The sequence below is a fragment of the Pimephales promelas genome, chromosome 15 (genome assembly GCF_988280905.1).
Source record: "Pimephales promelas chromosome 15, fPimPro1.hap1.1, whole genome shotgun sequence".
Taxonomy (NCBI): domain Eukaryota; kingdom Metazoa; phylum Chordata; class Actinopteri; order Cypriniformes; family Leuciscidae; genus Pimephales; species Pimephales promelas.
The window spans coordinates 27,082,145-27,107,819 of NC_142783.1; the positions used below are offsets into that span (position 1 = coordinate 27,082,145).

The 25,675-nt window shown below is 37.0% G+C and overlaps 3 protein-coding genes across 4 annotated transcripts; 1 reads left to right on the forward strand and 2 right to left on the reverse strand.

Annotated features, from left to right (window-relative positions):
* The first annotated feature begins 6 nt into the window (after positions 1–6).
* Positions 7–14,044, forward strand: snx9a (sorting nexin 9a). The gene is made up of 18 exons (XM_039676680.2): positions 7–283; positions 2,944–3,030; positions 3,585–3,659; positions 4,268–4,354; positions 7,403–7,502; positions 8,780–8,924; positions 9,007–9,094; positions 9,398–9,523; positions 9,612–9,729; positions 10,029–10,159; positions 10,402–10,505; positions 11,136–11,239; positions 11,368–11,445; positions 11,554–11,630; positions 11,879–11,968; positions 12,781–12,895; positions 13,010–13,101; positions 13,209–14,044. The coding sequence occupies exons 1-18, from the start codon at positions 272–274 to the stop codon at positions 13,254–13,256; spliced, it is 1,677 nt and encodes a 558-aa protein (XP_039532614.2). The 5' UTR covers positions 7–271; the 3' UTR covers positions 13,257–14,044.
* An 887-nt stretch (positions 14,045–14,931) lies between these two features.
* On the reverse strand, positions 14,932–25,290 carry LOC120482436 (angiopoietin-4). Of its 2 annotated transcripts, XM_039676894.2 has the most exons (7): positions 25,040–25,290; positions 22,373–22,950; positions 17,494–17,728; positions 17,187–17,324; positions 16,896–17,112; positions 15,960–16,155; positions 14,932–15,863 (listed from the first exon to the last, which is right to left on the reverse strand). In XM_039676894.2, the coding sequence occupies exons 2-7, from the start codon at positions 22,769–22,771 to the stop codon at positions 15,717–15,719; spliced, it is 1,332 nt and encodes a 443-aa protein (XP_039532828.2). In that variant the 5' UTR covers positions 22,772–22,950; positions 25,040–25,290; the 3' UTR covers positions 14,932–15,716. The 2 variants fall into 2 exon arrangements, with proteins under 2 accessions (XP_039532828.2, XP_039532740.2); XM_039676806.2 differs by lacking the exon at positions 25,040–25,290 and having other exon boundaries at positions 22,373–22,972.
* On the reverse strand, positions 18,642–20,919 carry LOC148973580 (uncharacterized). Its single transcript, XM_089120451.1, has one exon. It carries the CDS (start codon positions 20,762–20,764, stop codon positions 19,016–19,018), a length of 1,749 nt encoding a protein of 582 aa, XP_088976577.1. The 5' UTR covers positions 20,765–20,919; the 3' UTR covers positions 18,642–19,015.
* Positions 25,291–25,675: the final 385 nt, after the last annotated feature.

The window sequence follows — 25,675 nt, forward strand, 5'->3', positions numbered from 1 at the left end:
ATGTGCCGAAGTTTTCCGGGTGTGAGTTAGGGAAAGAGGACGAAACTAATACATTTTCAACGCCCATATCTCGTTATGTGGGTCAGATAACTGGATTTTATCGAGCTATATGTTTTGCTAATCGAGAGCGGTCATTGCTGCATTACACAAAAACAAACGCGTAGCCTATTTTTCGCCACATTTAGGGACAGAAAGGTTTGTTTTTATTACGTTTTGTTTATTTTAGGAGCTCATATCGCATGTTAATGGTGATTAAATTATTGATACCACGATGGCAGTGAAGGTAAGTTTTGGCATAACACTGGCTTGAACACTATTGATGAAATGACTATGGCGCATTATGTGGGCTATTTGTCTCATTTGGACAACAGCGAGCAATTATTCATGTTGCATCGTCGCTTGTTGTAGTTCATCGGTGCACTTTATACACTGCATTTTACACAAATACCACTCGAAAATGTTCATTATAACCTAAAGATTTATATCGGACGAATTGGGTTTATTAGTTAGCTAGAAAAACCTGTGGTCATTTCGCTGGTCTTTCGAATTATTATCTGTAAAGTACTGCACTGTGTGCCTGTTTGCTAAAACAGATGCCATTCGTGAATGAATTGATCTACTGAGCCGGATCTTTTCAATGAATCGTTTGAACCATGTTACTTTTAAATTGTGTTAAAACACTTAAAAACCATGTTACTTTTATATTGTAACATATTTAGATATTTAGTTTAGAGTGCAGGATGATGATGTATCAGTCAATGTGTTATTAATGGAAATAAATAGAACCATTTGCTAATTTAGATGTTATGGAACAAAATGTAAAATTGTTCAAAGGCCATAAAATTGTTCAAAGCCCCCCCCCCCCCCCCCCCCCCTGTTTACATATATTTACTTGCCTATATTTAAATTAAAGATATGTTATAATAGCAACACTATTGCAAAATAAGATCAATTAACCAAAAAAAAAAATGTGCTGAGATGAGAAAGTTCCAGCCAACAGTAAATTGATTTTATGTAATTTAATGTAAATTCGAATTATATTTAGGTTAAATGACTTGGATTTATGCACTGTATCCTGAGTTGAACACATGAAACTAGAATATAAATCTCAAAAGCAATAGAGTGTTGGATCATGTAAAACACTGGGATGTCAGGGAACATGTGTTAAGATACTTACGTCATGATGAACAGGAATTGCTAAAGGTGTTCTTTTCTTTTCAAGTTTTCAACAGTAAAATATTAGGGAATTTTTTTTTTAATAGCTTGGGAACTAGTATGCAATATTTTCAAAAACTCTCAATACAACACTCCAAACGGATCACACAGCTAGTATTTCATTCAAAACCTGCTCTTCTGCTTTTATTAGGGTAGTATGTTTCCACACTCAAAACACAAGATTATTGTGACATGTACAGGGACTACAAATGATACTGTAAGCCTTTTAAGAGCAAGTAATAGTGCATTTAGCAATGGCGTTATGTTTACTACTGTGCTGTATATACACAGAAAACAAATTGATGTATGATTTACTTGTCTTTTAAAACATACTCAAATAATCGTTTATTTACAACTTAGTCTTTACAAAATGGTTTTACAGTATGCCTGAATTGATACTGTAGTTGATCTTTTCAGACTAGGGTGAGTTAGAGTAATTTAGTCTGTGTTTATCACATTGTATAAAAATATGGTCATGACTTTATTTGATTCATCAGTCTCCATCCTTTCAATGGGACCATGCCCACCTCTTTGGCATTTCTTGTACACAAAGTCATTGATTGTTTCCTTTTGCTTGCAATCTTCTTCTCTGTTGCCATTGTAAATCCACAGACACATACAAATATACTTTGAAAGTATATTGCAAACAATTAGATAGTGTAAGAAATAAATTGGCAATACTGTAACAAGTTAATTTTGTTTGGTTTCAAACATGTAATGGTGAAACACAAAATAATCAAACATTTTGAAAAAATAATGATTTAACCATACAGATTGTGTAGATTCAATGAATAAATTCGTTAAATTGGTTTAATATATTAAATCAGAGCAAATGAAAAGTTGTATTTGCATTATGAAAATTGTTGCATGTATATTACCAGGTTTGAATAATCTTGATTCATCTCTTGCACAAAACAGAACCAAACCCAACTTGAAAAAAAAAAAGAAACGTAATAGCAAAGATTGTCTGTCTCTCAAACCTAATGAGTGCTTAAACAGCATTTGTGGCTATGCAAGTTTTGAGTCAAATGTACACAAACGGTTAGCTGACTTGAAACCCAGCCCAAAATGCTGTCTAGGTAGGCAGCTCACTAGATCATTATGGCACAGTCCTTTTGTGCCTGTGAACAGGAACATGGTGCATCCTGTCAGGAACAGAACTAAGGGAACATGTCATTCAGAGTACAATGATTTGTCAGCATCATTATTCAAGTGAACACGTCCTTTTGGTATGGATAAACACTTGGCACACTAAATATGAAAGATGAACTTGGTTAGAGGTGAAAACCAGAAAATCAGTTTCAATGTTTTGGTTTACATGTTGGCTGTGTTGTGTGGTGACTGGTCATGTGGATGTGCCTTCATATGCAGAAATGAGGGTATTAAATCTTCCAGGATGGATATTTTTGAAAGATAAGATGACATTGCTGTGAGCAAATGTGTTTCATCATAATATTCTCATTTGGGAACTGTCTAGATGCAAAATGGACATGTGTTTATGATTCTTAAAGTTGATGTTATAGAGTTTTGCTGAATATTTGTCTTTATAGTTTAATATAACATTACACATTTAACCTACATAGAGGATTAATCTGAAGTTTATTAATCTTAGGAAAGTTTATTCGGTATCAAAACACAGAAGTGAAAGTTGTATTCATGCCACAGTGAAATATTAATGCCCTTGCTGTTCTGTGTTACCCATATGTTTGCTGTGGGCTTTGTGCTCAGGCTCAGGTATTATATGACTTCACCGCTGAGACTGGCAACAATGAGCTGACTGTTCAAGAAGGTGAAATACTCACGATCACTAACCAGGTGAGAATCAGCACTAATGTTTCAAGATTCACATTTTTTCATATATATATATATATATATATATATATATATATATATATATATATTTATATACTATATATTTTAACTTAAACACAATATATATGTTTAAGTTACTGTAATTTAATTACACTTTTTTTCTGACTAACTATAATGGATTACAGTTACATTTATTTTGTAATTAAATTACAATACTCTGTTACATGTAACTAGTTACTCCCCAAAACATGATATATATTTTATCAGTATATATCTATAAGCGGCTGTTCAAAAGCTGGCATGAGTACACAAAAAATAAGCCCCAATGTATTAATGTGTTGTTTTTTCACAGGAGTTTTCCATGTATTTGCATTGTGCTGTGTTTTAGGATTAAAGGAAATGTCCGTAAACTGATAATGTCTTGTACGTTGTTACATAAAATACTGTCACGTCTTCCACACAAATATTAAAACCACATCTGTTTTCGACATATCTCACAACATTACTGTATTTATATATGGTATATTTTCATATGTATTTTTATTTATTTTTTGTAGAATGTAGGCGGTGGCTGGGTAGAAGCTCGGAATTCCAGAGGAAATGTAGGCCTGGTGCCAGAGGACTATATTGAGGTGAAAAAAAAAAAAAAACCTATTCATGAGCTTTTTTTCTCAATAGATGAAATGAGAAAAGTGGATCCAAATGAGGATCCAAAAAATCATTTTTTTGCACTGCCTTCAGGGGAAGTTCAAAATGAAAACGAACTTATTTCTGCTGTCTAGATTTCAGGGAAAATGATTCCGATTATTTAGCATTTTCCTTTTATAGTATCACATCATTGAAATCAAGGTAAAATGATAAAGTGTATATGTGTGTTCCTGAGTTGTAGCCTAATTAGAAGATTTAAGATGTAACTGATTAAAGGATTAATTATATTTTTGGCACACTTCTACTCCACATGGAGAATATCCCACTTGTTCTGTGCAGTAGGTCTATCTTTGTACCATAATTCATTGTTACCCAGATACTTATTCCCACCCAGTGTGGCCTTCCTAGATACACAGTCAGCGTGTCTCAAATTTAATGCAATTTGACTGGAAATTTGAGAGTTATATGCACAATCAAAAGCCATGGATATGACAAAAATATACTTATTATATATTATTTCATATATCCCTTTTTTTACATATCAGGCTACTTTGTTATGAATATATTCATGAGTATATAATAATGTTTGCAGATCAACCATGGTTCCACACAAGCATCAGCGACACAGAACATTGATGCTTACAGCCAAGGTTACAACAACAGCTCAGCAAACACTCAGGTACCACATCAACTAAACCATCTGTATTGCTTAAAGGACGCCTATTATGCCCCTTTTTACAAGATGTACTACTGGTCTCGGGTGTCCCCAGAATGTATTTGTGAAGCTTTAGCTCAAAATACCCCACAGTTAATTTATTATAACCATTTGAAAATGTTATTTTTGGGGCCTGTTTTAAAAAGAGCTGTTTTGGTGTATACAACCTTAAATGTAAATGAGCTGCATATCCCCGCCCTGCCTTTGGATGAGGGTGTAACTTGCATAGCTATGGCAGTCGGTCTAAGCAGAATTCCTGAGGGTGAGAGATCCGCTGTTTTGAATGTCATTTAGCCCGTACATGTTTGAATCGGAATATATAAATAGTCTCTGATCAGACCCAGATGACGAAGAGACTCGGCAGAATAAACACAAATGAGAATGGACCAGGACGTCTCAGTATGGTTATTTGATACATTTATGTACTTATAGAGTTGTAATCTTGTCCCCTTTGAAATTACGGATGTGCAACACACACACAGACACACACAAACACTTGGCGCAATTTTTTGAAACTACATACACATACTGTGATAAAGTTTGCTACGTACACGCGAAATTATATTTATGCGAGGGACCTGTTGCGTCATGTTTACATTAACGTTACTTGTAATACAGGTGCTTCTGTGGCAAATGTGAGAAGATGGCGACAGAACAAGAAAATATATGCAGTTTTAATACAAAATCTTTAAAAATATATATATTTATAAATGTGTGGTTAGTTACACACTATACAAACAAGGTTTAAATTATATACACAGACATCCTACGACGACAACAACTTTAGATGCTTTTGTTGTTGAATCGGCTGACATCGACTGAAAATATTTGCTCAAAAATAATAAAATGCTATAAAATGAACAACAGTATCTGCATGTCGTTTTACAGTTCCTCAAACTAAATGTAAAGCAGCACTCACTAAAAATAAGTAGCCACATCCAACAAAACCCACTATTCAAATTAAAGTTTTGCTTCCTCATTTTCACAGCCACTTTTTACTAGAAATCCTCAGTCATTTAATGAGAGTGCTGGTGAGAATACCATGCACAAAGGCCCTATGTGTCATCTGCAGTTGAAATCTGTTTCCTGTGGAAGCAGGAGAATTAGAGTAAATGGCTCTCATTATAGCTCGGGACATTAAGCATAAGGACCCGTCTTTCCTCGTGTCTCTGTGTCTTGTTAGGTTGTCAGATGTCCTCACTTTGTGTTGTGCACTGCGTCAGTGTGAATGTAGCAGTGTTTACACACCTGGCAGTCTGCAGATAGATAAAAGTGAAATCTATCTCAGCATTAATATTAGACCAGGTTCACCATCTGTAGAAAATTTTGGCAGAATTGTAGCAAGAATAAAATGCTTTTTTTACTAGTGAATTATACACTATAACATTTGGACATGTTTAACCAAATTGAAGTCCCACCCACTGATCTGTAATAGGCCTGTAGGGTGAATGGGTCCCACACCCTTGAATAATAATGAGCTAACGTTTGTAGTCTCTACACTTTTCAATGAAATGTGACTTCCCGCTTATAATGACACAAAATGACGATTTTTACGTCATAATAAGCAGGAAGTAAAACACTTAATCCTTATTTCTCCCATCTCAGGGGGAAAAAAAAGGGAATAAACCATGACCATTCAAAAATATGACTGGGTTTCTAAAGATACAAAGCTTAATGCAAATGGGTGAAGTGTCCCTTTAAGCGTGAACAGTTTGTGATTAAATGAAATTTACAATGAATCTACAAGGGGCTCTGGTGGTAGATTTTACACATTGGATGTCCATATACTAAATTGATCTCCATGGGATGAAGCTTGTCAAGTGTATCTTGAATACAAGCACCCTTGCATGAAAATTGAGCAAATGGTACAAGTGGAGAAAAGACTATATCTAATGACTTCATGTTTCCATCAACCTTCGATGACTTTAGAGCGATCCACAACACCAAAGTACTAGTAACAATAAACACATCAGTAATGTTGTGCTCAGGGAAAATGGTCTAGATGCTCTTAATTGGTGAGGCCAGGAAGCACGAAAAATGTTTTTTTGTTAGCTGGATGTTAGTCTTTAGCAGGATCAAGGTCAGGTCTATTGATGGAATTGGCCATTAAATCTTAGACTAATGGACTGTGACAAACTCAAGAGCCTTTAGCCTTTTAGCTCTTAAAGCGCACCCAGGTCTTTTTTTAGTGGATAGATTTGAGAGAACTATATTTTTATAGCTTATATTCAGTTCATTTGTGACCATCAGCCATTTGTCCAAGAAGTTTTCATTTGTGTGATTCGTGGTTTGTAAAATGGCAGTTAGATTCTCATTAATGTTGTTTTACACATAATATTTTGTATTTGTCAATTTTGTTCTATAGCATGTGCTTATACTAAGTGTCTACATATTCAGTTTATGTATAGTGCAAAGAAACTTTTGTGTTTCTGAGTGTAAAGAATATTTGAAGAATCCGATTAACTCTTTTCTACTATACTGCAATGGAAAGGTTTCTTAAATGTTAAAAGATTTTCATGAAACCATCAGTACCAATAAAGGACCTTTATGTTTAAGAGTGTGCTTTGGTTGCAGGTGACAGGGCCAGCCTGTTTTGTATGTTATTGGTCAGACATGGTGTTACGGAGCAAATGGAGATACACAAGCAAATATTAAGTGTGAATTTGAATATGAGCCAGCTGCATTTTTGATGTGCTTCAAATGGCCAACCCAAGAAGTGTGAATCGCTGTAATCTAAATCTAGTTGTGAGGTTGATGGAGCCTAAAAAGGGATGTTCCTAGTTAACATTTGTGTATTTGTAATTTGAGCAGATACCTTATATGCAAATGGGTCACCCGAGGGATAATTCAAACGCAGGTATTGGACGGGGATTGTGGGAGGAAGGAGCTGAGAAAATCCACTTTAAGCTTTAGGCAACTTCACAACCTACAAAATGCCAAATGAAATGTCTTGAGGGTCAGCATGGATTTAGATACGTTTAAAATAATGATTTGATGTTGTCTTTTATTTAGGGGGTTAATGGAAATGAGGCTTGGACTGCCACGACATGGTCCAACAACAACCCTGCCGACAACTGGAACTGCACCGAACAGGAACCAGCAGGCAATAATGGTAAAAGGAAAATATTTACAGTACATTATCTTTATCTTTATGATTATCTGTCTATAACTATCTACAATAGTTATCCTCAAAAGTGTGGGGTCAGTAATTAAGAAATTAATACGTTTATCAGAGCTGACTGTAACACCATTTATACATTTATTTTGACCATGATTTTATATAATTACATAAATGAATAAATGAATATATATATATATATATATATATATATATATATATATATATATATATATATATATATATATATATATTAAAGTCCCATGACCCTGCAAAGGGTAATCTGTGCTTTTTAACTATCTATTCATTAAAGAATCCTTAAAAAAGTTTCACGGTTTACAAAAAAAAAAAAACTTGTGACACTGAAGACTGGAGTAATGGCCACTGAAAATTCAACTTTGCCATCACAGGAATAAATTATATTATAGAACATTAAAATAATAAAGAAGAATACAATTATTTTAAATTGTACTGTAATTATATTGCACAGTATTGATGCATTTACTCTATTTGAGATAAAATATATGCAGAATTGTTAAGATTTAAGAGACTTATATCAAAGGCATAAAAAATCGTACTGACCCAAAAACTTTTGAACTGAACGGAACTGTATGTATCTCAAGTTTAACTTCCTCCTGTTTGAGAGTGTTTTTTTTTTTTTTTTTATTTGGACACATGTACACTCTGTAACAGGTACAGCTCATGGATACTTTTGCTGCTTTACTGTCTACAGCTCTATGTCATGTGGTCTGAAAAAACATCTGCTTTGTTATGAGGACTTTAAACTTTCTCTAATATATCAAAATCTTTTAACATGCCATAGTTAAAGCCATAAATAAGCTCCAAATAAATAAGCTCATAAATAAATTCAACTGAGGAAGCCAAGTATTGTATGTGGAAGTAACTGGGTAAATTCACTGGTATTTTATAATAATCACAACAGTTTTCTTTGTTGGTGCTTGTTATAGTTGTTCTGAAATAAGCTGAGAGTGATATATTTACATTTTCCCATCCATATGAGTTGCATTATGAATACCGTTGTGAAATATAATTGCACTTTAGCATACTTTTATGCAGTCTTTTTTATTCACCACTACTGTAACAATAACAGCACAGAGAAAAGATATTGTTGGAATCAGCTTTTCCAGCTGATGAACGATAAAAACACTGTTCTTTTATTGTTTTTCAGTTCAGTTTTTCAGTTTTAGCGTTTTTCAGTTCAGTTGTTGTTCTATTATTGTATATGATGATGATTTGTTTGTGTCACATAGGTTCTGTCTATTCGTTTGATGAGGAATGGGACGATGATTCTGATGATGGAAAGTCAACAGGCGGTTATGGAGGTTCCCAGACGGAAGAGGGCGGGACGATACAGCGAGGCGGGGGTCACTCTACAATGAAAATAGCACTCAACAAGTAACGTTTTAGTTTTGATAACTGGCAATAATAATATTTCATTAATAAAATGAACTATAATAACGCTAATCTTTTCTCATAGGTTTCCAGGGTTCTCCAAGACTCCAAATCCAGAGCTGTATCTGCTTACCAAGCACATAGCTAAAGGAAATGACACACTGCCAATTTATGTAAGTTATTGGACTTTGTCACGTGATTTGATTCCATGCCTGAAGAGTGTTTAGTTTGAATAACAGAAAAATCAGCCTTGTTAGTTGTATTAACTAGTGATTTCTCTTTACTTATTATATGCCCCCATACACTAGCGTATATGCTAAACAGTTTTTAGAGATAAAACTCTTTACATTCGATTATCATGAAAACAAATCTCAGAGAACGGTCGAATAAGTACCAATGTGTAATTAGACCAAAGGTTCATTTTTGAGTTCTCCTTTAACACATTTATATTTATTTGATTACTGTTTATTTTGCAGGCGGGTGAGGTGGGTCCAGTATGGCTGTATCCACAAATTTCGTTAGATTGTGTAGTGGCTGATCCCAAAAAGGGTTCAAAAATGTATGGCCTGAAGAGCTACATTGAATACCAGGTCACACCTAATGTAAGTTTCTTTGAAACTCCTCTCAGGACTGCTTGAATAATATTGACTTTTTGCTAACGTGTCTTGGATTCTTTTTTTTTTTTTTCAGACTACTAACAGACCAGTCAATCACAGATACAAACACTTTGACTGGTTATATGAAAGGCTTGTGGAGAAGTTTGCTTGTGCTCTACCCATCCCATGTTTGCCTGACAAACAAGTTACAGGTGAAATCTCTCAGCTCACTTAAGACCAGCTTCTTGCACATTTTGTTCACTTGCAGTAGGCCCATTCACACCAAGGACGATAACTATAATGATAAAGATATAGTTATAAAACTATACCACAACTATAATGGAAAACATTGACAGGCAAGCTCAAGCAGACGAAGTGCACTCAGAATAAGCAGAACGATATTGTGCATTGGTGTGGTTGCTAATATAGTTATCGTTCTTGTGTGTACGCCTGCACAGGCCTTGTTTTTGGCTGGTAGACTCTCTAGCATCTGTCTTCCATTCCTCTTTAGGCCGATTTGAAGAGGAATTTATCAAAGTTCGCATGGAACGCCTGCAGGGTTGGATGTCCCGCATGTGCCGACATCCGGTGATCTCAAACAGTGAAGTTTTCCAGCTCTTCCTTAACTACAAAGATGAGAAGGTGCATTTGCTTAAATATTTGTAAAGTAATAGACATCGAGTTTTATATACTGATATACATGTATATAGTCAAATAATGTATACAAACAGTTAATGAATATTCTGTTGAGTATTGACATGTGTTTGCTGATATTGAGATCACATACTGTAGAAGTGTTTTACAGTGTTATATATTAACTTTGGTTAGTGAATAGGTAAGTTCCGCAGTGTTGTAAGGCGTGTTTTATTTGTTGTTTCTATTAGGAGTGGAAACTAGGGAAGCGGAAAGCAGAGAAAGATGAAACGGTGGGAGTGAAAGTCTTTTCCACCATTGATCCAGAACTGCTAGAGCTAGATCCTACTCAAGTGTGAGGCAATATTTTTTTCCCAAAATTAATACAGTTTTTAATTTATAATGTTGAATTATAAAAAAAAAATCATCAAATATTAACCCATTTAATTCTATCAGAAAATGTATTCAATTAATATTTGATTCAAAATGTTAATTAAGTTATATAAAAATACCAATTATTATTTCTACAAGTATAAAATTAATTATGATTTATAGTTATTGTAAATGAATAAGAATTATAATTATTAAAGAATATAATTATTATATGAAATCTATACTAACATTCAGATTTTGCGTTCATTAGATTTTTCTTCTTGGAAGAAATTGATACTTTTGTTAAGGATGCATTACATTGATTAAAAGTAACAGTAAAGACTTTGTTACCAAAATGTTATATTTCAAATAAATAAGTTTAAAACTTTCTATTCATCAAAGAATCCTGAAAAGAAAAATCTATCAGTTTTCAAAAAAATATTAAGCAACACAACTGTTTTCAACGTTGACAGTAAGAAATGTTTTTTGAGCAGCAAATCAGCATATTAGAATGGTTTCGGAAGGATCATGTGACACTGAAAATTCAGATTTTATAATTTCTTGTAATTTCATATATTTATTTCATAAACAATGGTCTTGATGTGATTTGTAGGGAGCAGAAGTTTGAAACGTACAGCCAGTTTAGTAGATCTATGGACAACAGTGTTAAGGAACTACTGGCTGTTGGGAATCTTCACTGGAAGAGATGTACAGGCCGTGAGTTCACGTACTATACTGTCAAAAAAGATATGTTCATTATATAAAAAGATATGTTCATTATGTTACTACAGTATTTTGTGATTTGTCCTTTTCCTGCTCCTGAAATTCTGCTTTTAAACCAACAGCATTGCAGAAGGAGTATCGACAGATTGGAAAAGCATTTCAGAACCTGTCATCAGTTTTCAACACCAGTGGATACCCGCGTAAGAAACTACAGCTTTGTTTATTAAAATGCTTTATCATGTTCACCGTTGAAATATGAATACTTAATGATTACCTAATCATGGGGTTTTCTTGTGCCTTATTTTCAGGGGAATCAACTTTGACAGAGGCATTAACTGCAACAGGGAAAACATATGAAGAAATAGCAGAAATGGTTGCAGCACAGGTATCAGAAGTACATTTCCTCAATATAAATACTTTCAAAAACTCTTCAGTCCTTGAACCTCTGCCAGTGCCGGTCACTCATTATTAGCACGTCCCCTTACATCCTCTGCTGCTATTTCCACAGTTTGATAGAATTGTAACCATCAAGGTTACCCAATGATAACAACATCCGTGATTTCTGTTTTTAGTTTTATCCATGAGTTTAAGCCATTGTTTACGGATTCAATAATGATAACATTTGTTTATCAGCCAAAAAAAGATCTACACTTCCTGTTGGAAACAAACAACGAATATAAGGGACTACTGGGCTGCTTTCCTGACACAATAGGAGTTCACAAGGTAAACCTTTCACCTTTTGCTTAAGCTAACGGGGAACGTTCTTGGAACTTTGGCTAACGCAACATTCTCTCTAAGTTATAAACAAACATTCTTCCGGTAACATTAATAGACTGTTCATTCAAAGTTGTCTGGTCTGGTCAAAATGTTATAGCACAAAAACGTTAGTTATACATCATACATGGATTTTTTTTCTGAAATGTTTTTGTTGGACATTCATCTAATGTTTTTAGATGTTACTACTTGTTTCAGAAAGTTCAGAGAACAAGTTAAGTAACGTTCCCATAATGTTTGCAAAATTATAAAATGTTATGTTCCCTTAACAGCCTAATAACCAAGAAAAAAAGTTTTTAAAACATAAAAACCTGGACGTTTTGAACGTCTGGGTACATTTGGAAACTACATTTTTCATAACTTAACAGAAATTGCAAAACATCCTTTTTTATTTTCTGAATTTATGAATCTGTGTTCAATAATGTCATAAAATGTTTAAGATAATGTACATTTGGGTTTAAAAAGCATGTTTCTTTTACATCCGGTAATAAACTAAGTTTAATTATTAATTAAGAGAGTAAAGACTTTTTAAAATGACAATTTTTTTTTATTTAAAAATATATGTTTTACGTATTTAGTTTTTCATCATTAATGAATTCTATTTCAATAATTCATTTATTATCATTTGTTTTACTATGAATATTTTAAATCAAATTTTTATGTTGATATAGTTTGTAATGGAAAGTAGTATAAATATTCAGTATTTTTAATAATGGTCGCTGCTTGGTATTTAAATGAGTTTTTCAATTATTCCCCCTCAGGCTGCCATTGATAAAGTGAAAGAGGCTGATCATTTGGTGACCATGAATAAAATCAGCCAACAAGATAAACAAACAATGGAAAAGAATCTCAGCACCATGTCGTATGCATTGCAAGGTACGTTAGTAAAGTGTATCTAAGACCTTTTGTCACAGTGGTCCTTTAAATGTGAACCTTTGTCCATAATTGTAATCACACACGTAATCTTAGACTTGCCATCTGTGTCTTTAGCGGAGATGAATCACTTCCATAGCAACCGTATCTATGACTACAACAGACTCATGCAATTCTACCTGGAGGAACAGGTGAAATTCTATGAAACGGTGAGTGGAGGCGGGATTCTAGTTTGTATGGACACCATATACACGATGAATGTAAAGCAGTATATTAAACAGTAAATGTAACGTTCTGCTTTGTTCTCGTTGGATAGATTGCTGAAAAGCTGAAGAAAGTGCTCGGTCAGTATACCACCATGTGAGGACGCACTCTATAAACAGAAATACTCATCAAACTGTGGAACATCAAGAAAAGATGCTGCTTTTGCTTTTTTTCATGCTAGTTCACAATGAACCATGTTTTTACGGAGCCCCTAAAGGGAGGAAGAATTATGTGATTGCTTTTGCGTTCCCCGAGAAACTTTGCGAAACTCGGTCTAAATGTTTTGCGAGTCAACGCAAAATTTCTCGGGGGAATGTAAATCTTTTGCAAGCAAATGCAATGTTTCTTGCATATATTTACCATCACGATGTCCCTTTATGGGCTCAGAATGTTTCTACCTAACAACATTAATTGTGTATTACTGCTATGTGACATAGAAAAAACTAGGTTATAAGGGAACAAACAATGCACATTATATAATGTTATTCATTAACCAAATATTTTGTCCACAAGAACAAGAGAAATTCAAATCTTAACTGTAAGCTAATGTAACACTCCCTAACATTAAGATTTTTTATTTTCTCTGTGTAAAATGAGGTCTCTCAGGGATGAATACACTCAGACTGGGCCTTAAACCAAAATGGGGTTCGTTAACGTCTTAATTAAATTCTCTGGCATTATATTGTTTTCTTGTAGTATGTAAAATTACATATGTCAGAGATTTAAAAGTGGCATGTATTGGATAATAGCAATAAGGACATTGTCTTTTACCTGTGGTAAAATGTTCTATGGAAAACAAAACAAAACTAAAATGTCTCTATATCACACTCGGTGTATATTTGTTTTTAACTAGCCCTATAGTGTGTAATAAATCTTTCTTTATACCTTTCCAAGTCTGCGGGGAGAGTTGTAATGATCGGCATTGATCTGCATTTTTGGCCTAGTATCAAAATTGATTTTTTTAGTTCAACATTCAACAATATCATTTTGGAGAAGATAGTAGATCCAGTATTTATGCTAGCTCGAAGTCAGTTTTTTCCTCTTCTAAAGAGGAAACTAAATCATTGACCTTAGAAAGGAAAAGGAGGAAATGAGCATGATGACCTCAGCATCTGTTTGAATTTCTAGAATAAGTGACCTCGCGCAAGGAAGCACTGGCCGCATCTAAAATTGCATACTTCCCGATTAAATAGCGGGTGAAAATATTAGTACAGTATGTCCAAATTCACTGCATTCATTACGGAGTAGTCAAACACTACCCGGATGACCAACTACTTCCAGCGAGATGCTGAAGTATGCATACAATGGACACTTTACTATCGCATGAGGCCACGGAGAGGAGCTGTGAATGGCAGTGAAGTGACGTAACTGACACTGGTAGGTCAAATGATAATGACAACATGGTGAATGTAGTACTGTACATCCAGATTACATTCATACTATATAGAACATAATTTTTTCAGTCGCAAAGTAATTACAGTACATACCTACTCGAGAGTATACGATTTTCGGACAAAGCCACTATTTCTCTCCCAAATCTGTTTCCTTACTTTAAATTAAACAAGGGATGGCATAAATTTTGACATTATTTTCATTTTTGACCATAAGGTGTCTCTTAGTTTTGTCTCTCTTCTGAGACTTTAGGAAACAAAATACTATGCAAACATTTGTCAAAGTATGCGATGCCCCTCAAACCCTCTTGCCATGTTCATAGGCTGATCTGTTCCACCCTTCCTGTTAGTGTGTGATAGGCAGAAAGAGTCTTTATGGATGGTGCAGATATGTTTATCTCATGGCAAAGTCTGAAGAACACAGAAAGTCAGCTGTATATACTAATAAAGCAATATATTTGTCAAAAACTAAGACATTTTTTATACATTCTCAAAGAAGTTATAAAATGTAAACAATGTTGTGAAATATACATTTAGGCATGAAAAGGATGTACATTTTGGGATTATTTGAACACCTGTTACCTCTACATTACACAGAGTTATTGAGGCTTAAACAGCAAACATATTTACATGTGCCATGTGTGATATGATATCTATTAATAGAGCTTTCTCAAATGTTCTCTTAAACCTCTGGGGCTGGTTGCGACAAAACCTCGACAGTAATCGTAATCGACAGTACCCTTGTGATTATTAAACATAATGTTTTTCATCTTTTTTTATTACTAAGTTTTTTTTCTTCTTTTATTATGACGATTGAATTTTTTTACATTGCAAAAAATGAGATGAATTAAGGGGTTTGTTTCAACTGGGCCCTAGTGTCTTAAAAACGATTTCCTCCGAATATTTCTATGCAACAAAGTAAATGTACAGTAACACCCATTAAAATGTGAAAAGTGTACCAATTGTATATTAATCTCTGAATTATTTCAAATGAATGATTATCCATTACATTTTTTGTGCAAGTTAAAAAATTATTGATGATAATCAAATACATATTGTTTTAAGATTATCAGAAATGATAAAGTTGGGATTTTCCATTTAACCACAGTTTACAAACAGAGAACCAATGATGTCACAACAGTGTTGTTTAATGCAGGCCTAAAGCGGTGTTATGGAGAGAGGCGGGGCTTGAATATCCGTGGGCGGATCATCATGCTCACCTTCTTCAAGGAGTAGTAATCTGAGTCCTTCCATGAGTACCACACAATCCCATCAGGCCCCAGAAGATTCTTCCCTTTGGCAGAGTAACGCCCCCCCTGGTGGTCAAGACAAACACAGGACACAGTTAAGATGGTTGGGCTCATATTTCATATCTTGGAATGATTTCCTTTTTTCCTTCATTTAAATACAACCTTATAATACACTCCATTGAGGTTGGCAAAGAAGCACTGGTGGTACCACCAGCCTCCGTGAGATATCTCGGCACAGATGTCACCTGTGTCTGGAGTGCTGAAGCTTTGCTTGTCATGGTACCAAGCGAACGAGTCCTCGACTGTACCACTGAATCCTGACACGTGGAGACGATAGTGGTTGTCCTCGTTCTCAATCCTGCCAAAGAAAGCAAGCTATTTTAGAGTTGTTTACAGAAATGCATCTTATTGTCAGACCTTATTTTCTTGTAAGAACACTTAAGAAAAAAGTGCAAGACCTGCACAAATCTATATTTTATTTTTTATAAATAACACTTAATTTTTTAATAGCTGATCTTTTAAATATTTAATATGATGTAATATTACTATTGTGTTTTAAAATTATTTCAAATATTTTATTACATATAATTAATATTATTATAATATGGAAGCTTGTTTCCGCCACATAATTGAAAATAAAACAGTAACTTAAATTGCGAGATTATATCTCATAAATCAAAAAAAAAAAAAAGGTCAGAATTGCAAGATACAAACTCTGAATAGCAAGAAATAAAGTAATATACACAAATATATATATAATATTATAAATTATGAGATATTAACCTGGAATTGATAGGGAAGCAAGTCAGAATTGTGAGATATAAACTTACAACAGCGAAAATTTTAAGACAATAAATCGCAATTACCACAGTTCTGAGAAAAAACTTGGAATTTCTGATTATAAAGTCTGAATTGTTAGATATAAACTTGCAATTGCAATTTTTTAAGCTTCCATATTATTATTATTAATTGTAATTTGTTTCTCACTTAAATCTATTAATACTATTTAATACAGTATATTTCAAATATTTTATCAACTGAAATCAAAAAGTAAGTGTTCTTAGTTGAAATATTCAGACCATCTTTCCAAATGTTTACCAGAAGTTCTGGTACAGTGCGTGTTTGTGCTTGCCATTCCAGTCCTCGAGTTCAATGCGAAGGGAATATTCTCCCTGGCTGGAGATGTCATGGATGTGGTCATTTCCCAGCCAGAATTCTGCGTGCAGATCTCCGAAGCCATCCCTGTATTCTGTCCATTTGCGGTTAAAATTGACCTTTCCATCCTGCCGACGTTGAAACATGGTCCATCCACCTCCTGGTCCAAAGAATGATTCTTTAATCTCAAATAACAGTCTCTAAATGCTCATAATTTATTCGAAAAATGCAAACCTTGAGTCTCCATATCACAATAAACGTCGACTGGAGTTGATCCCAATGAGGGGACAACAGTAAAAATCCCAGACCGGTGGACTCCATTGTAGTACAGTGATGCACAGTCAATTGGACAGTTTCTTACATGCTGAACCTCTGAGGAAACAAATACTAAATCAAATCAAGCTATCGTTACAAATGTCCAAATATTTCAGCACTGAGTTCTGAGATGCCAGTGACTTAAAATATAGCATAGTTTTTAACTTTCAATGACTTTCCCCAAAAGTTACTTCCCTGTAAGCTCTTCAGTACCTATATTGCTGACCTGGGTGAAGGGTATCTTGGGCGCTGAGAAGCGGGCTTGTGCGGATGATATTGATCATACAACCAGGATTGCGCCTCACGCGCTCTACTATCATAGTGAGATTGCGAATCTGTCTTTGCATGTCATAGATGAGTGATCCGTGGATGTGCAGCAGAGCATTGGCCTCTTCATAGATCTGCTGCAGCGTGTGAAAGCGGTGCTCTAAAGACGAGTTTATTCCATACTTCTCCTCGCTCTGCCGGCACAGAGAAATAGCATTCAGCAATTCAAAGCACAAAGTTCAAATGGGAAAACTAACACAGATACAGTGCAAGATTAATCTGGTGATATTGTTTATTTAGCGATTTGAAAGTTGTGTGAAAATGATCAAAATGATGCCACTGACTCCCAATATGACTGGCGGGGAAAGAGTTAATTTAGTGCCTTTTGTGAAGAAAGCAAATCTCTGAATGGTTTGATTGACTAGTTAGCTCAGTACAAAGTAAATGGGAAAACACCCTTTTTGAGTCAATGACATGAGAAACATCCAAATGTTCTTTGATGGTCTAATTGAAATTGTAAAAAGTGAAATGTAATAATTTAGCTTGCAAGAGTAATAGCGCAAGCATTTCGTTGAGTAAAAGACCCAAATTACCCAAAATCGCCTCTTTATTTGAAATGTATTTTAAAATGGTCAACCTGGGAATGATGAAAGGAAATAGGCCATTTTCTCTTCAAGGCCGTACAAACTTCTGTTATTGCAATGCAATGTATAGCTGTTTTAATTCAATTTATACCAACAAGAAACTACATTGTTTGGTGTTGCTAAAAATAATAAGAAACATAAATTTATATAGGCAACAATTAACTTCTTGCACATATTTCAAGAATGAAAAGTTGTACAAGAATGAAAAGCATTGTTGGCAATGTGCTCACTACAGATCGTGTGTCTATTGGACAGGTTCCAGCACTAATCCTGTAATTGATCAGGGTTAAGAAGGCATTTGTTATGTGGATGGCTGATGAACCCACTAGCAGACAGCAACTGATTCTCAAAGGGGTTTATTAAAGGACAAAACAGAAAGAAAAACCCACGATGGGGCAAAACAGGACAGGGTATAACACACTAGACTAAGACTTGAAACTAAGACAATAGAAACAAACTCTTCTTGACAAGACTCTCAACTAGTTACTCACAGCTTGATACAAACACAAAGTATGATAAAGTCAAACACTGAACTCACGGTAGGTTTCACAATGAACCGACACAGGACAGCAAACACAAGGGGAATAAATAGGGAACACTAATGACGAGGACAGGTGACACTGACTAGACAATAATGACAAGACGAGGATAACAAGAGGGCGGGGTTATGTAACGAGACAACACAAGCACATGGCCACACAGGCCATGCGCTTGTACACAAAACATGGGTCTGTCACGATCCTGCCACAAGACCAGGAAAAATCTAAGACATGATGGCAGAATCATGACAGAACCCCCACCTTAAGGAGCGGCTTCCAGACGCTCCTCAAGGAGACATCAAACATGAGACAAGACCAACTGGGACAAAGACAAGAACCAACAATACATAACAAATAATAATAAGGGCATACAAGAATAAACAATGACAGGATTGGGATGAAACATCAAAAACATCATACAGGGCAGAGGAGGGGGAGGAAACACAATGTCTTTGCGCGACAGTCCAGGGTGGGTGGGCGGGACAGGGGTCCTGGGACCACGGGGAGTGGGCTTAGGACGAGAGGACCGAGCGGGCTTGGGAGGAGTGGTGTGGGACAAGGGAAAAACAGTCCGGGGTTGAGCCATGACAGGGGAAACAAACGGAAGTCCAGGAACAGTGGGGACAGGGACAAATGGGGAAACAGACCGGGAATTAGAGGAGCCAGGGGAGACCGGGAAAACAGACGGGGATGCAGTCTTACTGGCAGCAGCAGACTCCAACATAGAGGACTCCAAGGACACAGAGGATGAGGTAACGGGACTTTTGACGGGGGACAAAGCAGGCAAAGGTGCAGGACACAAGACACGGGGCGAAACAGTCGATTGTGGAGCTTTGGCAGCTGGCCTGGGATCAGCCTCTAAGTCAGCTGGCTTAGGATCTGTGCTCTGTTTAGCAGACTTGGGATCAGCGAAGACTGCAGCTGGCTTGAGATCTGTGCTCTGTGTAGCAGACTTGGGATCAGCGAAGACTGTTTCTGGACTGGGATCGGCGCTCTCTGGAGCATTTGAAACGGAGACTGGGGATGAGACAGGACTGACTGGGAAATCAAGAATTCTGACCAGACGGGATAAATACTCGGACAGGGTTCTGGCAGCGATGATGACTGGCATCTCCTGATGAGCCGAAACGGACTGTACCACAGCCCTTGCAGCGGAATCTGCTGCTGCTCTCTCCTCTGCAGACACAGCAGAAGACTCAGAGACGACCTTCTCAGTACAAGTCTCTGGGATGGATCTCCCCAACGCCGACTGGGAAAAGGCGCTTTCTGCAGCAGGTTGAAGAACGGTGTCTCCTGTTGCAACCACCGGAATCGCGCTTACAGCCGCGGGGCAGGGAACAGCGCTTCCGACTTCAGCGGCGGGTTGGAGAGCCATCACGGGCTCAGGAGGGGGTAGAGACGGCGAACCCGAAGGTCCTCTCCTCCTCTTCTTCCTCCTGGGTCGCGGGGCAGAGTAGGTAGCCAGACTAGTGACCGGAGAGGGAGGTGAAGCAGGAACCGTTACCGGAACAGGTGAGCTCACTGCAGGCGAGGAGGATTCCGGGCAGGAACACTCTGATGCTGACTCCCACGACGGGTGCCTTCCACGCTTACCATGAAGACTGATGGACGTGGAAGGTGTCTCAGGAGTCGCGGCAAGACTGGGTTGGTCCCCAAGTGTAGCAACAGCTAACAGACGACCCTCAGGGATCACAGGAAGTGTAGCGGAAGATGAAGACCTTGTAGCACCCTGCAGCTCCCTCTGTGACAGACTGTCCACCATCTTGTGGAACGGGCGGCTGACCAGTCTCTCACGTTCAGCTAGAGGAGGATGGACGTTAAGACCCGCGATGAAGTAGCGGTTGACCAGAATCTCCGGCAAGAAAAACCTCCTCTTGTCCACGACCTGGGCGTACTTCCTCAGGGTCAACTCTCCCTGAGGAGGGAAAGGAAGCTTGCCCTCCAGGCTGTCGGTGATGGCCGACTGCCACCATTGTTCGGGGTCTGACGGCTGCAGAGTAGGATAAATAGGCTTGCTGTCTGCTGGGTTTCTTGTTGGTCGGTTCATTCTGTTATGTGGATGGCTGATGAACCCACTAGCAGACAGCAACTGATTCTCAAAGGGGTTTATTAAAGGACAAAACAGAAAGAAAAACCCACGATGGGGCAAAACAGGACAGGGTATAACACACTAGACTAAGACTTGAAACTAAGACAATAGAAACAAACTCTTCTTGACAAGACTCTCAACTAGTTACTCACAGCTTGATACAAACACAAAGTATGATAAAGTCAAACACTGAACTCACGGTAGGTTTCACAATGAACCGACACAGGACAGCAAACACAAGGGGAATAAATAGGGAACACTAATGACGAGGACAGGTGACACTGACTAGACAATAATGACAAGACGAGGATAACAAGAGGGCGGGGTTATGTAACGAGACAACACAAGCACATGGCCACACAGGCCATGCGCTTGTACACAAAACATGGGTCTGTCACGATCCTGCCACAAGACCAGGAAAAATCTAAGACATGATGGCAGAATCATGACAGCATTAGTACAGAAACAGTGCACTACCAAAACATTTGTCTCTGCACAATACGGAGGTGTAGCGAAGCTGCTAATATGTAACGTGTGATACACTTTGTTTAGCAAATAAACAATGAAAAAGAATCTCAATTTGCAATAATCCCAGGTTGCTATGGACACAGGTTTGCTTATGCATAAACTCATGGCCATGAGAAAAGGATGTCGTTCCCTCAACATAGGACCCCACCCGGCAAATTACGTCTTCCATTTCACTGCTCACTTTTCCATTGTCTTTCTATGTTTTCGCATTCTAGATGGACGTGTTTGACCGATGCGCTTCCATCTCGCGTCTCTTGAGTCTCACGCATTACACACCGTTCTAACACGGAAGAGCTAGAATGCGAATACATAGAAAGACATTGGAAAAGTGAGCAGTGAAATGGAAAAATGCATTCTAAGCATAGGCGTAATTTGCGGCTTGGACGGGTGCGACATGTCCCCACCACTTTTTGCATCTCGCGGCATGGATGTAACTAATACAAATAAATAAATCTCTAGTTAACTAGTAGAGCATTAATTTCGTTCGTTTGTTAAAGAGACGATCTAGCCCTGAAATGTGTTGTTTTTGAAATCAAGTGATCAAAGTTTTCGTTGACTGCGATCAGTGGCGCGGATACAAGTGTTCTCTTGTGGCCATACACAGTCTTCGTGCTTTAATCCATCGCGGAGACTCTCTATTCGTTCCGGTGAAATCACAAAGTAAAATGCACACAAACGTGTTCCTGCTTGATATACAACCACTGATAAACATAATCGGGTTTTAATGAGAAAAAAAATAATGGTCTGCCACTGGACCATTAAAGTACATGCGTTTAAATGTCGGATCTGTGTGTAAACGACAAATTAAACACAATTAAATCGATTGCTGGACATCGGTATCGGTAGATTATAAAATCATTACAAAATGTAATAAACAGCAAAATGTGCCAATATTGCTTTGGGTGTCATGACGTCCAAGAATCGAGAACTGTTTCTCAGAAATGACCTTCAAAATAGGATGTCATGAGAAATATGTGATGGAATGAGAAAGGTACTCATAGAAACACACTTTCCTTGCTAAAAGCTTGTAGCTCTTACCTGCAATTCCAGCACTTTGATACGATGCCTGTGACTCCTCAGCTCCTCTTGAAGCTCTGAGATGGTCTCTTTCAGGTCCTGCATCTGCTGCTTGCGTTCTTCATTCTCACGCAGCCAGTAGGAGACCTCATCTGTACAGCGGAACATGTCGGGACACCGCTGTTCCTCCAACTGAGGTAATGTGGCTGTTAAACGACACTGTCCATTTGGCATCACTTCATTGCTGTATTCACCACACTGCATTAGGCCACTGCTAACTTGATGTGTGTTAGTCTGAGAAGTGTCTGTTTTAGGAAGGTCTGTGGATTTAGATTCTTCAACAGCATCTTTGGATTTGACAACAAGAAATTGGGCCCATGCTGCCCAGAGAAACAAAGAATACAGCAGAGACAACCACATTCTGCAAAAGACTGAAGTTCTCCAGAGAAGTAAGGACTAGGGAGTGAAATCAGACCCGGAAACCTGTTAGGGTTCTCAGACTGGTAAAGCTTATTTCCTCATGGTTTAATGATGCCACTAGACCTCTCAGGAGAAGATGGGAAGTAATTGAGATCCTAAACAGATACCCACCCAGCATTCTGCAAAAAGAAATAATAGAATCAATGGGTAAATTGTGACACTCATAAAAAATATGTAAAAATGCAATTCATAATTTTTTTGAATAGACAATATCATTTCTTTGAATATGCTTTCAAATGACTCAGTGACTGGGAGGGGATGTTCTGTTCACTGTTCTCTAGCAGTGAATGGACCGATTTAAAAGACTGAGATGTAGGCCTATATAATAAAAAAAACATTAAATAATAATAATAAAAAAAAAACGTTCAGTAAATGGATTTAAATGACGGGATATGGACGTGGATGGATAAATGTACACTGCATATTATGTTAACTTTTATTGATGACAAACTTCATTTGAGTGGTACTATAAGCAGTGGCACCATAATGTACAATATAATAGGCAATATGTTAATATAATCATTTCTTAATTCCGCGCTTTTTTTTATTAAATAGAGATATTAAATAGGGATGTAAAGATATTCAAACTGAACCGAAAAAGCACAATACACCATACCTCCCATGGTACGTGTTTATTGCACAACTCTCATGGCATACCAAACGCTGCCCTGGCCAGTTGAGGTTGACCTCACTTTACCTTGTCATAAAGCTAATTTTTCCTCCTTGACATTTGATTAGCCTAATAAGGGGTGTAACAGTCTTTGTGTAGGCTACAAGCCGAATACAGTGTTGTAGCGTAACCATCATCAGTGGTGGAGGAAGTACTGAATCTCAGTACTTAAGTAAAAGTACAAATACCCAGATAAATATTTACTTTAGTAAAAGTAGAAGTAACACAATGACAACCATACTTAAGTAAAAAGTAAAAAGTACTTTATTTTAAATGTACTTTAAGTATTAAAAGTAAAAGTACTTGCATAACAATTTATTATTTTAATGTCTATTTTCTAATGATTAATAAAACATTTAATTCTAACTCATTCAACCTAATAGCCTACTCCTATAATGATGTTCAATAATGATGGAAAAAAATGTCACCATTTCTGAAACAAGCTTGCAATTAGGCAATATCATGCTTATCCTTACTATATGTTAATAACTATGTTTGGCAGTAAACGCGATTCATTTATGGTGTAATTCTGAACCTCTTGGCTTGCCATAATCCTAACCAAACCAAACATATATCACACACGGTGTGTTTCCTATGCACGTAAAAACAATTTCGCGTATGAGTTGCATGATAAACACACTGCGTATGAGACGCATTTAGTGTGACCGGGTTGATATACTGTATCTATGGCAACCGAACGTCACTGGTGAGACAAACGTGCAACGAACGGATGGTCAGATTACGTTTTGGCAGGGGAAAAACTGATCAGAAAATGTAACGAAAATGTAACAGAAGTTGTAGAAATGTAGTGGAGTAGAAAGTAAAATAATTGCTGCGAAATGTAACGAAGTAAAAGTAAAAAGTAGGCACTATTTGTTGTACTTAAGTAAAGTAAAGATACGTAAAAAATGTACTTAAGTAAAGTAACGAAGTATTTGTACTTCGTTACATTCCACCACTGACCATCATTAACCAGCAGCACCATTAATCGCAATAAGCTCAGTGTTTTGGTAAGATAAAAAAGTGTCATTTTTCAAATTATACCCATTTTATCACGAAATTCAAACAATAAATGCCGTTTTGACGCTCTTTAGTGTGGCGTGACAGATCATAAGACGCCTCAATTTAAGCAATAGCCCAGCAAACACATTAACACATGTTGTCTACGTGCTGGCATCATTGTAACAAGTAGAATTGTAGAAACGTTGTTGCGCCACATTCAGCAACTGAGAGACGTAATACCTATAGATATATCCCCAATTTAGCATTTTATGTTGTGGTTAATTTTAATTAGTCATATGTTAGATAATTATATACTTTTCAAATATTGTTTATCCTATGTAGCCTATAGACCTAACAGTCGATCAATTATATGTTAAAATGGCATAGCTTTATTAAGCATGGAATCAAATTGCACTTCAAAAAGTCAAACATTTGTAACGTTTAACTAGCCTACGCTGCCTGTTCAAGGAGTGCTGAAATCAATTAGCCTACTCAGTCATGACTTTTGGCATAAAGTAAAAAATGTGTCATACAACCTGACCAGAAGATGTTCAAATAAATGTCACATTAGACAAGGAAGTTACTTGTAGGTTGTGTTTGTATAATTCCATACGCACTGCATAGGCTACGTACTGCACACGTGTCCGCTGGCTGCGCTGAGACCACGCCCACTCGCGGGAAAGCTCTGTCGACGGTGATGTCAGGTGATACTGCTCTCAGGACGGGAGGATGATGACCGAGGCGGGAGATAGTCGGTACGGCCCCATTTACCAGTAACAGCGGATTACAGTTGTCTCTGACGGAAGTTTATAAAACTATCCCGTGTAAAATGATCACAACAGAGGCGGGTGTTGGCGGTGTTCCTCAGCTCTCCATCAAGGTTGGCTCTTCACAAAATTAATCCACCTCTTATTAATGCGATCCTTTTTAGGAAATTTAAATAAAGACACCGATCTGTTTTGTACATGATCGCATCCAGGTAGTAGTCTACGCATTTCCGTGTTAAAGGCATAGCTAGCTAGCTAGCAAACTGTAGTAATAGTAAGTAACTCGTGATTGAGAGCCAAACTGATGCAATGTGCTCTATTCCCAGGGGAGGGGCCAGCCTCAGCCTCAGTGCATCATCAAGTAGGGGCGTGTCCCGGAGCTCAGGGGCTAGGTTGTAGTTGTGG

What these genes read in the sequence shown, in the direction of transcription:
- LOC148973580 (XM_089120451.1), bottom strand. Translation starts at nt 20,764, where the DNA reads ATGAACCGACCAACAAGAAACCCAGCAGACAGCAAGCCTATTTATCCT.
- LOC120482436 (XM_039676894.2), bottom strand. Translation starts at nt 22,771, where the DNA reads ATGTGGTTGTCTCTGCTGTATTCTTTGTTTCTCTGGGCAGCATGGGCC. An exon ending in CCAAGATACCCTTCACCCAG is followed by an intron (nt 17,325 to 17,493) that starts GTCAGCAATATA and finishes TTGTTTCCTCAG; the next exon opens with AGGTTCAGCATGTAAGAAAC. An exon ending in TTGTGATATGGAGACTCAAG is followed by an intron (nt 17,113 to 17,186) that starts GTTTGCATTTTT and finishes TCTTTGGACCAG; the next exon opens with GAGGTGGATGGACCATGTTT.
- snx9a (XM_039676680.2), top strand. An exon ending in ACAGCTCAGCAAACACTCAG is followed by an intron (nt 4,355 to 7,402) that starts GTACCACATCAA and finishes TCTTTTATTTAG; the next exon opens with GGGGTTAATGGAAATGAGGC. An exon ending in AATACCAGGTCACACCTAAT is followed by an intron (nt 9,524 to 9,611) that starts GTAAGTTTCTTT and finishes TTTTTTTTTCAG; the next exon opens with ACTACTAACAGACCAGTCAA.